The following is a 12,163-nucleotide window of genomic DNA, read 5'->3' as shown; positions in this document are numbered from 1 at the left end:
ACAATATGCATCAGTCTCACACTTAGCTCAACTACATTAAACTTGACTCTTATGGGGGCAATGATCAACTCAGAACTACGCCTGAGACGGAACCCCCACCCTGAGTCTCACTCTGCCCTGCAGTCAGTTCATCCTTCCAGACCAGCCTACCGACAACGTCCTCCTTCATCATAATCATTACCTTAGTACATATACATCTGTCTTATACGATCTATCATTAAATATTGTATCTTAAACATCTATGGTTGGCATGGTTGCTAGTGAACTTTCAGTTAACTGCTTCCACCATCAGAAAGACAAGTGTATCTGTCGTTGAATCAAAGTCCTACTACTTTCTTTCTCGTGTTTAAGTTATAGTTACTGAACTCAGCTCAGAGAGCTCAAGCTATTTAATAGGGCAGCCACACAGCTCCCCTTGTCCACCATCTTGTCCCCATGTGAAGTGACCATATGGTGCATTGTTGCAACTCTGTATGCTTATACTTTGTTTTCTGTAGTTTGGTTTATAATGTTATAGTTTTACTATATAAAACCCAATGTGACACCCAACATTAACTCTGAACTGAACTCTGTGTGGCGAATGTTGTTAAAATGTTTCACCTTAGTGAGCACATATTTCTTAGACACAAAAAACAACCAGCTGATCGCTGCTGCAATTATCAAAGAAACCTCTTCATCTAATGGCTCAGACATGAGGACATCTCCCCACAATCTTGTGTGCTCATTTACTTCTCATGCCTTGGTTTCTTGTCATCTTGATGAACTTGAGAAGAACTAAAATATGAGAAATCCAACTGAAAGCTTTTCACTGTGGACAATTACATAAGTAAATTGGCAATAATCTAAAACACAATTTTTCAGAGCTGCTGAAACATCCCCATGCTTCTGATATTAATACTATTATTAGTGTTGTTGAAAGTCAGTTAAAGCCTATTAAGGGCTTCCCACATGTAGCATGTATAATGCTGCAATTTAATAATGTAAATGTAAAGTAACAATGTAAAGCTAGTATGTAGAAGGTTCTTGGCTGACTCAGAGGAAAAATGGGGTGCTCAATGAAATACAGACACAGTATTGAAGTGCTTAGTGAAATGTATTTTGTACAGTGCAGATGTGGAAAACAATTATTTACAATTTATCTACAAAGTGTACCAAGAGTTGCAACGATAATTGATACACAGTTCACACAATGCCGGTTCCTTCCGCACCGGCGGAGATTCGCATCGTTTCTTTATAGGTTCTCATCTGTAGCTCGCCATCCGATTTCCCCGGACCTGGCCTGGGCAAAGCAGGACCATGCATTACATACAAAATATTGTTCAATGTTGTTATTTCAACAAGATACAGTATACTGCACAAAAACAAATCAAATGAGTTCTCTTTAAAAAACACGTCTGTAACTTGTTCAAGACTTTATACATTTTGTATAAATGACATTAAATGTTCATATGGTAACAGTGGTTCTATTTAAAGTGCAAACCAGTACATCCAGTGCCAGCACCGGCAGACTGGTTCACATTACAAACAGCATTTTTAGCATGTTAGCTCATAGAACTCACCAGTTCCGCTCAAACAACAAAAGAACCCGTCACAGTGGAGGTCACACACAGCAGTAGAGGAGGTTGATAGGCATGACAGTGAACAATTCGATCTTTACCAGAATAAATATTATCGGACCATCGCCTACCTGCAGCAGCACGAACGCCGGTCGGGTCCACACTCATGCTGTCAGTGTGGGCGCGGCCATATTTCGGACGGAGCGCAAAGATGATCAGGAGCAAAAACACCTGGGTTACACACATCAAAAGTTTCTGAAGAGATATAGCTTTGATGAAAACTAAAGAGCTTTGCTGTTCATGTTTATCAACATACACTGCTCAAAACAAATAAAGGGAACACTTAAACAACACAATGTAATTCCAAGTAGATCACATTTCTGTGAAATCAATCTGTCCACTTAGAAACCAACAATGATTGACAATCAATTTCACATACTGTTGTGCAAATGGAATAGACAACAGGTGGAAAGTTTAGGCAATTAGCAAGACACCCCCAATAAGTGAGTGGTTCTGCAGGTGGTGACCCTAGACAACTTCTCAGTTCCGACACTTTCTGGCTGATTTTTTGGTCACTTTTGAATGCTAGCGGTGCTTTCACTCTCATGGTAGCATGAGACAGAGTCTACAACTGAGAAGTGGCTGAAGTAGTGCGGCTCATCCAGGATGGCACATCAATGCGAGCTGTGGCAGGAAGGTTTGCTGTCTGTCAATGTAGTGTCATGGGGGCCTGGCGTCCATAGGTGGGGGTTGTGCTTACAGCCCAACACCGTGCAAGATGTTTGGCATAATTTGCCAGAGAACACCAAGATTGGCAAATTTGACACTGGCACCCTGTGCTCTTCACAGATGAAAGCAGTTTCACACTGAGCACATGTGACAGATGTGACAGAGTGTGGAGACAACGTGGAAAACGCTCGGCTGCCTGCAACATCCTCCAGAATGCCCGGTTTGGCCAGTAATGTTGTGGGGTGGCAATTCTTTGGGGGCTGCACAGCCCTCCATATGCTCCCTATAGGTAGCCTGACTGCCATTACGTACCGAGATAACATCCTTAGACCCCTTGTGAGACCATATGCTGGTGCGGTTGGCCCTGGGTGCCTCTTATTGCAAGACAATGCTCGACCTTATGTGGCTGGAGTGTGTCAGCAGTTCCTGCAAGGTGAAGGCATTGATGCTATGGACTGGCCCGTCCGTTTCCCAGACCTGAATCCAATTGAGCACATCTGGGACATCATGTCTCGCTCCATCCACCAACACCACAATGCACAACAGACTGTTCTTGAAGTGTTGCAATAGGAGGACATTCAGCACAGTCAGTTCAGTGGTACAGAGTATAGAACATTAAAAGCGGAAGTACATTTGCCTAAGTGAATAGCTTTAGCAGTACATTAATTTGGTAAATGGTTATACAGCCGTAAACATAGATACAGAAATGAAAGAAGCTCTGGAGAATACTGATCAAGACCCAGCTTGTGCAAAGATCCTGGAGTATTTGGAAGAGGGGCAAAATGTTCCTCTACATATTGCTGTCACAGGAGAGTGTGGCTCTGGTAAATCAACCTTTGTTAATGCCATTCAAGGCATATATAACATGCAAATACAAGGTCACATTATACTCCAATAAAAAGTATTCCATGGTGGACAAATGCTTTCCAAGCCAAAGTCCAATACTAGGCTTATCTGTCTGCAGCTGGAGCAGGTGTGCCAGTTCCGATTTCTACCGTTGTTGACATAGTCTTGATGGTCTGTGTAGTCATGGAATATGTTTCCGGATTTGGTCTTAAAATCTGACCACTGAAGATAAATGGTTAACTACACAGGTGTTCCTTATGAGGAATTGAAGAAGGTCAGCATGTTACCTCCGAAAGCAACAGAAGTAACTCCTCAACTTTTACTGGTGTTGTTGTTTCAATTCGGCAGCAAAGCTGCATTACTGGCAGCAGAGGAGGGGGCCAGATTCCCCAGCCCAGTTGAAATGGTCCTCTCTTTCACCTTTATATACAGAAGTAGGACTATAAACTAGAAGCATAAAAGGAACAAAGAAAAGCAGAACTTGTTCAAACCTTTCCTTCCACGTACACAAACACAGTACAAAAAATTGACATCAAATTCAAATGTGTATTTACTGTATAACATTACTCAGTTTAACTTTGTAAAATTGTCTTTTGTTATAATTTCTGCTTTATATCTTTTTGATATCATTACGTCCATTTATATTTACATTTTATTCAAATTTGGGGTTGTGCTTTGTGTTCTATATTAAATATACCGTTGAGCCCCCCAAGATGTCATGGGATTAAATCAAAGAAACATCGAGGAAGGGCGGTATCCAATACAAAATCGGCAGAAGCCACATAACTCATGTCCAGTTTGGAGGGGGGTTAACATGAGGCCCACTTTGGGCAGATATGTGCCAGAGACAAGACAGTGAATAGAGATGGACATTGGGGAGAGAGAGAGTAGGGTGTGGCCTTTGATCCTAATGCGGTTTATTGGATTGTTTTCTGCACTGTCTTTGCAGAGCGCCTACAAGAATGACCCTGCACATGTTATGTAACGGGGCGGACAGATAGTCTCAACACGATAGAGAATGTAGGGTTGCGGGGTGTGGCTGGGAAAGCTGTTGTCTCTTCAAATTTGATCCACAGACCCGGGAGCAGGGGAACCCAATACATGTTATATAATGAGATGGAGAGATTGTCTCTTCAATCAGTGAACGAAGATTACATTGTAACTCTATGATATGTTATTATTTAATGTATGTAATCTTATAAGGTGGTCCTGTAATCCTCCTCTTGATAGAACCAGTCAGTCTTGTTTAACATGTTGATCCTTGTTCAAAAGATGAACCAGAACAGATATGATCACTGATGAACTAGATCAGTAATGTGATATTTTTACAAATCTTTTCAAATTGTCACTTACTGAGCTCAATGTCTCGAAACTGTTTAAAGATTATTTTGTACCTGTGGCTGAAAACAAATCTCCCAGCTAAATGACCTCAGGCCTGTGGCTCTGATTGCAGGAGTCATGGAGACTTTTAAATAATTGGTAAAGTGAGTTCTGACCAATCATGTTCAGAGCCTTCTTGACATGATGCAATTTGCGTATCAGGCAAAAACAGTAGCAGGTGATGCTAACATTACTTTATTTAATTATTTATACAGGCATCTTCAGGGTACAAAAAACACATACAGAACTTTTACATGCAGATTTTGCCTTTATTGTAGAGGGAGGACAGTGGATAGAGTCGGAAAGGGGGAGAGAGAATGGGGAGAGACATGCGGGAAATGGGCCACAGTCCGGGCGCGAGCCCGGGCCGCCCGCGCGCGAGGACTGAGCCTCAATGCGTGGGGTCGCGCGCACTGCCGCTGCGCCACCGGCGACCCCCCAAGCCCACATTTTAGCAAATAAACTTCTGTCCACTTTTAACCTTGATGCTGGATTGGTAAAATGGTAAATTTGTGATAAAATAAACCTGTCTTTTATGTTTTAATTCACACTGATCTCCATTTGAAATGCTAAGTCATGTTAAGAAACCTGCAGGGGTTGTGGTGAAGAACAACTCTAAATGTTTCTGTTATATAAAATGTTTCTTGATGTCAGCTGCTTCAATAAGAACTGATGGGTGATCCGCAACTGAAAGAAGACTTCTTATTGGTTCCTGACTGAAGGGCTGGACTCTGATAAACACTTGTATTCAAATGAAGTGAAGAAAGTCAGTGAAAGCTGTTCCTGCAGGTGACTGACTCGTACAGTGATCTGCTTTTATCTCGTGTTCTTTACAAATTCACTTCAAGGTGAGTATTCTTTGATAATAAGATCAAATCTGCTTAAACAGGTTTAAAAAGATTTACTAGATGGTTCATTATTGTTTTGCTGTGCAGATCAGGTTTATGGTTTAATTTGTACCTACCCCTTTCTTGTTGAATTAGGATTGAATCACTGAAGCTTAAAACGTTGCTGTATACCACATTCTCAGTATTTTATTATTTCATATTTTGTTGGTGCCTGATGTTTATTATTTTAGATTTTACTCACTGTTACCTAAATCAGAACCGAGAGTCAGCTTTTAGTTTCTAAGCTCTCATCTGTGAAACGCTCGGTTGGAGGTACAATTTCTGGTTTAATCAACACAGCCACCGCCTTCCATAAGAACCTGTATCAAACCTGACAAACTGGTATATGGTATATACCTGGTGCATGATATTTGTACTGTAAAATTTGGATATCAGTTCTTTGATGGCTATAGTAGCTATCATAACCGGTTGTACTGTTTATATCAACAGATTTGACCAGATGTTGTACATTTGGCACCAAGGGCAAAGCACTCTGTGCATTTAAGCAGCAACCTCTGGTGTTGAAAAAATAAAGTCGATGAGGAAGTGTGAAATCTTGCAGTTCCTCAAGTCTGTTATAGCAGAAATTAAAATGTTTACAGCCTGGTTATAAAAACAAAATAGGTCTGATAAGCCCATGTCTCCATCGGTACACACTGTATTGAGGGTGAATTTCTTGATAACTCGTTTATTTTGTTTTGATGAAGGATAAGCGTTATTCACAATGAGGTTCAAGGTTCAAGGTTCTTTATTGTCAAATATGCTCCATGTTAACATACAGCACAGATGAAATTGCAATCCCCCCCCCCCCCCCCAGTGCAAACCTGCAGTGCATAAAAAGAGCACTAACTAGCAATACTATACAACAAATAACTTAACTAAACACATTTGGACAACAAATAACGAACAACAGACAATAGACAGACAAGGGCACTTGTGAGTATTCCACTATGAGGTAGAATGTGGATAAATTAAAGTATTAACAATATAAACAGAGTGCAGATTAAGTTACAAAGTTAAAAAGTGAGGTAGTGTGCAAATAGTGCAAATAGCATAAACAATACAATAAACAATACAATAACGGCTGTGCAGAGTTTTAGGGTGCGTGAATTAGTGGAGCACGCGGGGGGTGGAGGTGGAGGGGGGTGATGCCAGGACCTGTAGGGGCAGACTGTGGCAGGATGAAAGGGGGGGATGGAGGGCAGAGGGGTGAAGGAGGGTAGAGAACTGAGGGCAGAGGGTGGGAGGAGGCGGAGGGGGGATGGAGGCAGGGGCAGGAAAGGGGATGAGTGGACGAATGGGGGGGAGAGCAGGGAGGGAGTTGAGTCTCCTGACAGCCTGGTGGAATAAACAACCACCATGAGGCGCATAAACAACCTGTTTAACAGATTGATAAGACCTGCCTCAGCTCCAGCTCTCAGCCTGTCATTAGTTTGACTGAAAGCTCGGGTAAGACAGTATAGCATAGAAACGATAGGCTTCCAAAGCCCCCTGCCATTCATATTGACAGTCTATAGTAACAACACAAGCAGAGATTCAGAACCAGTGATCCAGAGCTACATTTACACTCACTCTGATAAATTCCTGCTTAGAAACCCCAAGTAGCTGGAACGAGCAGACAATTTGTAAAATTATTTTGTTGTGTTTTTAGGGATCCTTATAAACAAGCAGCTTGTGTTGTGCTCATCAAGATCTTATCTGAACAGATGTCTGTGATTTCCTAAAATACAAATTTTAATTATAAAAGTCAGCTAGTAAAAAAAAGTCAGGTTTTCGTCAGACTCTAGCCCATAAATACATTTGACAGGACAGGCTGAGGTCAGACAGAACCTGCACTGGATCAGGTCAGGTCAGTGTCTTACGAGCCCCCAGGGGGTCCCAATCCCTGTTTTAACAACAGTAGAGTGTGGAGAAGACTCACACCTGGACCCCTAATACATTTAACAATGTAGTGCACTATTTTACAAGATATTGAAATAAACGTATATTTAGAAGTGGTTGTGGCTGTTTATCCAACAAAGGACTGGATTTTTGCAATAGATTCAGAATCATGGAAAAAAAAAACCTAGTTTGACTCCTTAAAAGCTACACAAGGCAAACATGAACATTTTTAATTTTTCACCGATAATGTGTTAGAAGACACGTTTATGAACACATTTGTGAAGAAATGTCTTGGTAATGAATGTGTTCCCATATTTGGCAAATATCTGATAAAGTGCCCGCACGATTAACTCATTCCACAACTCCACCCTGTAGCCTGAACTATACAGATGCTTCTTAGTTGTACTGACACAATTTAAATTGGCCCTTGAATCATAATCCCCCTCCCTGTCACAAAACACGTTTTGAATGGAAGTGAATTATTTCTTGTTTTAAACACGTTTATTGCAGATTTCTATACATTTCCATGCATGTGACTTTAAAACCGTGTCTTTGTGTGTTCCCTGTACTTCGCCATGTGTACTATACTGATTGCTATTTGACAGAGGATAATAGTGACTTTATAACATCTCTTTTATTCCAGTTTCCAAGAAGCATCATGGAGAAAAAAATTAATACAGAAATTAAAGAAGCTCTACTGAAAAATGATCAAGACTCAGCTCGTGCAAAGATCCAGGAGTGTTTGGACAAGGAGCAAAATGTTCCTCTAAATATTGCTGTGACAGGAGAGACTGGCTCTGGTAAATCCACCTTTGTTAATGCCATTAGAGGAATAGATAACAAGGATGAGAAAGCTGCTCCCACTGGTGTTGTAGAAACCACCATGGAGGTCACACCTTACACCCATCCAAACTATCCCAACGTGACATTCTGGGATCTTCCTGGTATCGGCACCACCAAGTATCCTGCTGTTGAGTACCTGAAGAAGGTTGGATTTGAAAAGTTTGACTTCTTCATCATCATCTTAGCTGATCGCTTCAGAGAAAATGACATGAAGCTGGCTGAGGAGATTCAAAAGATGAAGAAGAAGTTCTACTTTGTTCGCTCAAAGATTGATGACAACATACGTAATGAGGAAAGAAGTCAGAGAGAGTTCAATGAAGAAAAGACCCTTAAACAAATCAGGGACAACTGCATCCAGGGTAGGTGATATATCATTAAAAAGACTTAAAAAGAATAAAATGGTTTACTTCAGTGCTTATAATGTTCTTCTAACATGACTACTGTTGTAAGAATTTTATACTCGGTCTCTTTTATTTCTGTATATATTGCACTGATGGAAAGGTGAACAAGCAGTGCTACACTCCACTGACTGTATTAACATGTACTGTAATGCATACAGTCGCTACTCTATGCATGGTTTTAAGAGTCTCGACTTTATTTGCCACACTCTGCATGTTTAATTGCGATAAACTCCTATTTAAAGTGTTTTGTTCAGTCAATATATAATCAATAAGACCCACTTTAAATTTTAAACCAGTACATTTATTGGATTAAAATAATTCTCTTTTGAGATTAAACTACTTCAGTAAGACATTTTTCTAATTTCCCAAATGACTTTTTTTTCTGATACAGGTCTTCAGGACCATTGTCTCCAGTCTGATCAGGTCTTCTTGGTGTCCAGCTTTCACCTGACACTGTATGATTTCCCTCTGTTAGTGGAGACACTGAAGCAAGATCTTCCTGATCTCCAGAAGGATGCCTTTCTGCTTGCCATGCCCAATATCAGTCTGGAAATGATCAAAGAAAAGAAAAAGGCTTTCCAAGCTAAAGTCAAATACTGGGCTACTCTATCTGCAGCTGTAGCAGGTGTGCCAGTTCCAGGACTGTCTACAGCTGTTGATCTTGCCTTGCTGGTTGGTGTTGTCACAAAATATGTTTTTGGCTTTGGTCTTAACATCCAATCGCTGAAGAGAATGGCCAACTACACAGGAGTTCCTTATGAGGAATTGATAAAAGTCATCATGTCACCTCTGGCAGGAGTAGAAGTAACTTCTCAACTTTTATTGAAGTTGTTAACTCAAACTAGCATCACAGCTGCCTTACTGTTAGCTGAGGAGGGGGCCAGATTCATTCCAATACTTGGAATCCCAGCAGCAATGGGCCTCTCTTTTGCTTTTACCTACAAAAGTCTAAATCATTTCCTCGACATGCTTGCCGACGATGCAGAAAGGGTATTTAACAGGATCCACTAGAACACCACAGGCTGATATTGTTCAGGAAATAACATTCAGTACATATTTGTGCTGCCAAAACAACATGTACATTTTGAGGTATTAATTGAAAACAGGTTGAAAATAAGATGTTAAATATAAAATCTTAATCAAAGTAGTCTGTAAATGAACACATTAAAATAAAGAACTGACTCCAGTGAAAATGTAGAAGTTTGAAATAACCAGCTAGAAAAAGACAAATTGCTGCAAAAAAATGCTTCTCACATTGTTGATGTGATTCTCATCCTTCAATGTCGTTTATATGAATCAACTTTTGACTTTCAGCTGAACATTTTAGAGAATATACTTCACATTTTTTCAGTTTCGTCTTCCAACCCCATTTAAAACGTTTTTTTAAATATCTGTATTATTGAATAACTTTTAACATTAAAGCACACTGAAACATGCCTATTGATCGGCTTGATAACTTTTTTTTTTTTTTTTTACAAAGGTTTAAAATGCATGGAGCTTCACTATTCTTTTTGTTCATCTCTGCTGTTTTGAAATGCAGTATACTACAATGATTTATAATCCAGCTGATTATTATCAATAATTTGTTCAAATCAGGAAACATGATATCAAAATATTTCATCTATGTTTAAACTTCTTGAGTCTTTAAATACAATCATTACAACAAGCTTAGTGTATTTGTTTGGACTTGTTCAAACACTTTCATTTTTAAATGTTTATATTGAAGGCTATTTTCTGAAGCCCCGTAATAATAAAATATTCCTTGTAAGTGTCTGCACCCTCTTTAGCTCTTTGTGGGATGAACCTTCACTGCCATCCAGTGGTCAGATTGCCGAGTTATCCAACATGTCATTGAAATTTAAAATTCACTTAGCAGAAACTTTCATCCAAAGGAAAAAGCTGTAAGTGTAAACAAACAGCTTGACGTCTGATTGGACACAGGTGCTGACAGAAAGTGACCACAGGCAAGGTCGTACTGTCTAGTTAGCATCTTAGGACCCTGTGAGGGTTGGATCTATAAACTGTAAAAAATAATGGACAGGACAAGGTGCCCGGTGGAGTGAAGCTTTAATTGTTAGAGCTCCCCCTGCTGACTGGCTGCAGTATAGGTTATAAACCCTGCCTCCTCAATGATAACAGAAACGAGGTGGGTCAAACTGTGAAGTTAAAATACTTGTTACACATTTTTTTCCAAACCTTAACTCTGCTGTAATCATTAGTGTTTTAATCACCCTACATTGTGTTCATGTGCTCATTTTTCTTTGAAATTCATTTTAAATCATTTATTTATTGCCCCACTTGGTCTGCTCATATAGAAGTCTACTGCAAAAATAGTCTACATCTGGTTAATGTTCAGTAATGGGTCTTTTTTCATAATTCCAAATGGTAATATTTCTTCATCACTGCATGATGGTTTTAGTTCTGCCTGCATCATGATGCATCCTAGATTTTAAAAACAAAAGCAGTAGACAATAATGTAAACAGTAAAATAGAGCAGTAAAATGTTTTACATTCAGATGAACATGGAACATGTCATTGTCTAAATATGGTCAAGAAAAATGTTCATGTTAGCTCTGAAAAATCAAAGGTGTGGGTCAAATGTTGTGTCTTACAATATATTTAGTGTCATTGGTGTGTTTACTCCTTGGAACTAGAAAGTGTAACAACAGTGATGACACTTAAGGAATGAATCTCACACACAAACTGTAGTGTATATATATGAATATACTCATGTGGTTAAAAATACCCATCATGGACGGCGCCGAGGATCTGCTTTGAGTAAATATACCCTCAAAGGAGACCCCTCTGAATCACTGCGGCATCAAAGACAGTGCCACCTTGTTGTAGTACAGTGGTGCTACTCACACTTTTTCAGCATGTGAGCTACTAAAAAAGTTCCAAGTCAAAATGATTTACCTAATATAAAAATGCAAAAGATGTATATCTATTAAGAAGAATATTCTGACGATCTTATGTGGAAGAAGTCATGAGAGATAGCGTTCTGGGTTGCACTTCTCATGAGAAGAAGGCAGATTTATTTAACACGCCCACAACACAGTCTAAACATGAACATTACCTACGGGTAAACCAGGTGTGTTGGAGCAGGGAGACATTAAACCGTCTGAGGAAGGTAGCTCTCGAGGACTGGACATGCACCCCTGCTGCTTACTCTGATGACGTGCACTGAACTGAATCAGCCAGGGATGCATAGTCCGGACCGAAGCTGCTGATTGCAAGCCGCAACCACACTTCCAAATGGGAAAAGGCTGACTCACATAAATAAGTGGAGCTGTATAATGCAGTGAGGGAGGCGGCACCTTTCCTCAAGATGGGTTACTTTTCCTCTGTGAATAACTTCCAGAACTGTCCATGAGCTCTGGACTTCAGCTGAATGTCGGCTTGTAGTTTCAAAATCTCCTCCTCTGTTCCAGAAGAGTTCAGGTGAAACAGTTACTATTTAAGTCTATAACGTGCATGCTAGGTTTTGGAAGTTTGCCAAATGTTGACACTGAAGCTTTGAGGAGAGATTATTATTTTTATTTTTTTCATTTGAAAGCATTAACTGAGCGATCATATTGATCACAGTTTTGTCTTTTCCTTGCAGCTCGAGATTGAGGTCATTGACTTCAGATCATTAAGA

The 12,163-nt window shown here is 39.9% G+C and overlaps 2 protein-coding genes across 4 annotated transcripts in view; both read left to right on the top strand.

The window, feature by feature from the left end:
• The window catches only part of LOC306840541 (interferon-inducible GTPase 5-like), a 56,658-nt gene extending 46,469 nt beyond the window's left edge, over window positions 1–10,189 (top strand). Inside the window, exons 1-3 of one of the 3 annotated variants that reach the window (XM_079369905.1) lie at window positions 5,335–5,359; window positions 7,923–8,481; window positions 8,915–10,189. In XM_079369905.1, coding sequence (XP_079226031.1) covers window positions 7,938–8,481; window positions 8,915–9,534 — 1,164 coding nt within the window. In that variant the 5' untranslated portion in view covers window positions 5,335–5,359; window positions 7,923–7,937 and the 3' untranslated portion in view covers window positions 9,535–10,189. Of the gene's footprint in view, window positions 1–5,334; window positions 5,360–7,800; window positions 8,482–8,914 lie in introns of those variants that run through there. The other 2 variants (XM_079369904.1, XM_079369903.1) reach the window with 2 other exon arrangements.
• Window positions 1–12,163, top strand: part of LOC306840547 (interferon-inducible GTPase 5-like) — a 101,997-nt gene that overhangs the window by 21,628 nt on the left and 68,206 nt on the right. The window lies entirely within an intron of this gene.

This window comes from Symphodus melops, assembly GCF_947650265.1.
Source record: "Symphodus melops genome assembly, chromosome: 19".
In the NCBI taxonomy this organism is placed as follows: domain Eukaryota; kingdom Metazoa; phylum Chordata; class Actinopteri; order Labriformes; family Labridae; genus Symphodus; species Symphodus melops.
The sequence above is the reverse complement of the archived record's forward strand: the minus strand, read 5'-3'. Positions and strand labels throughout refer to the sequence as shown.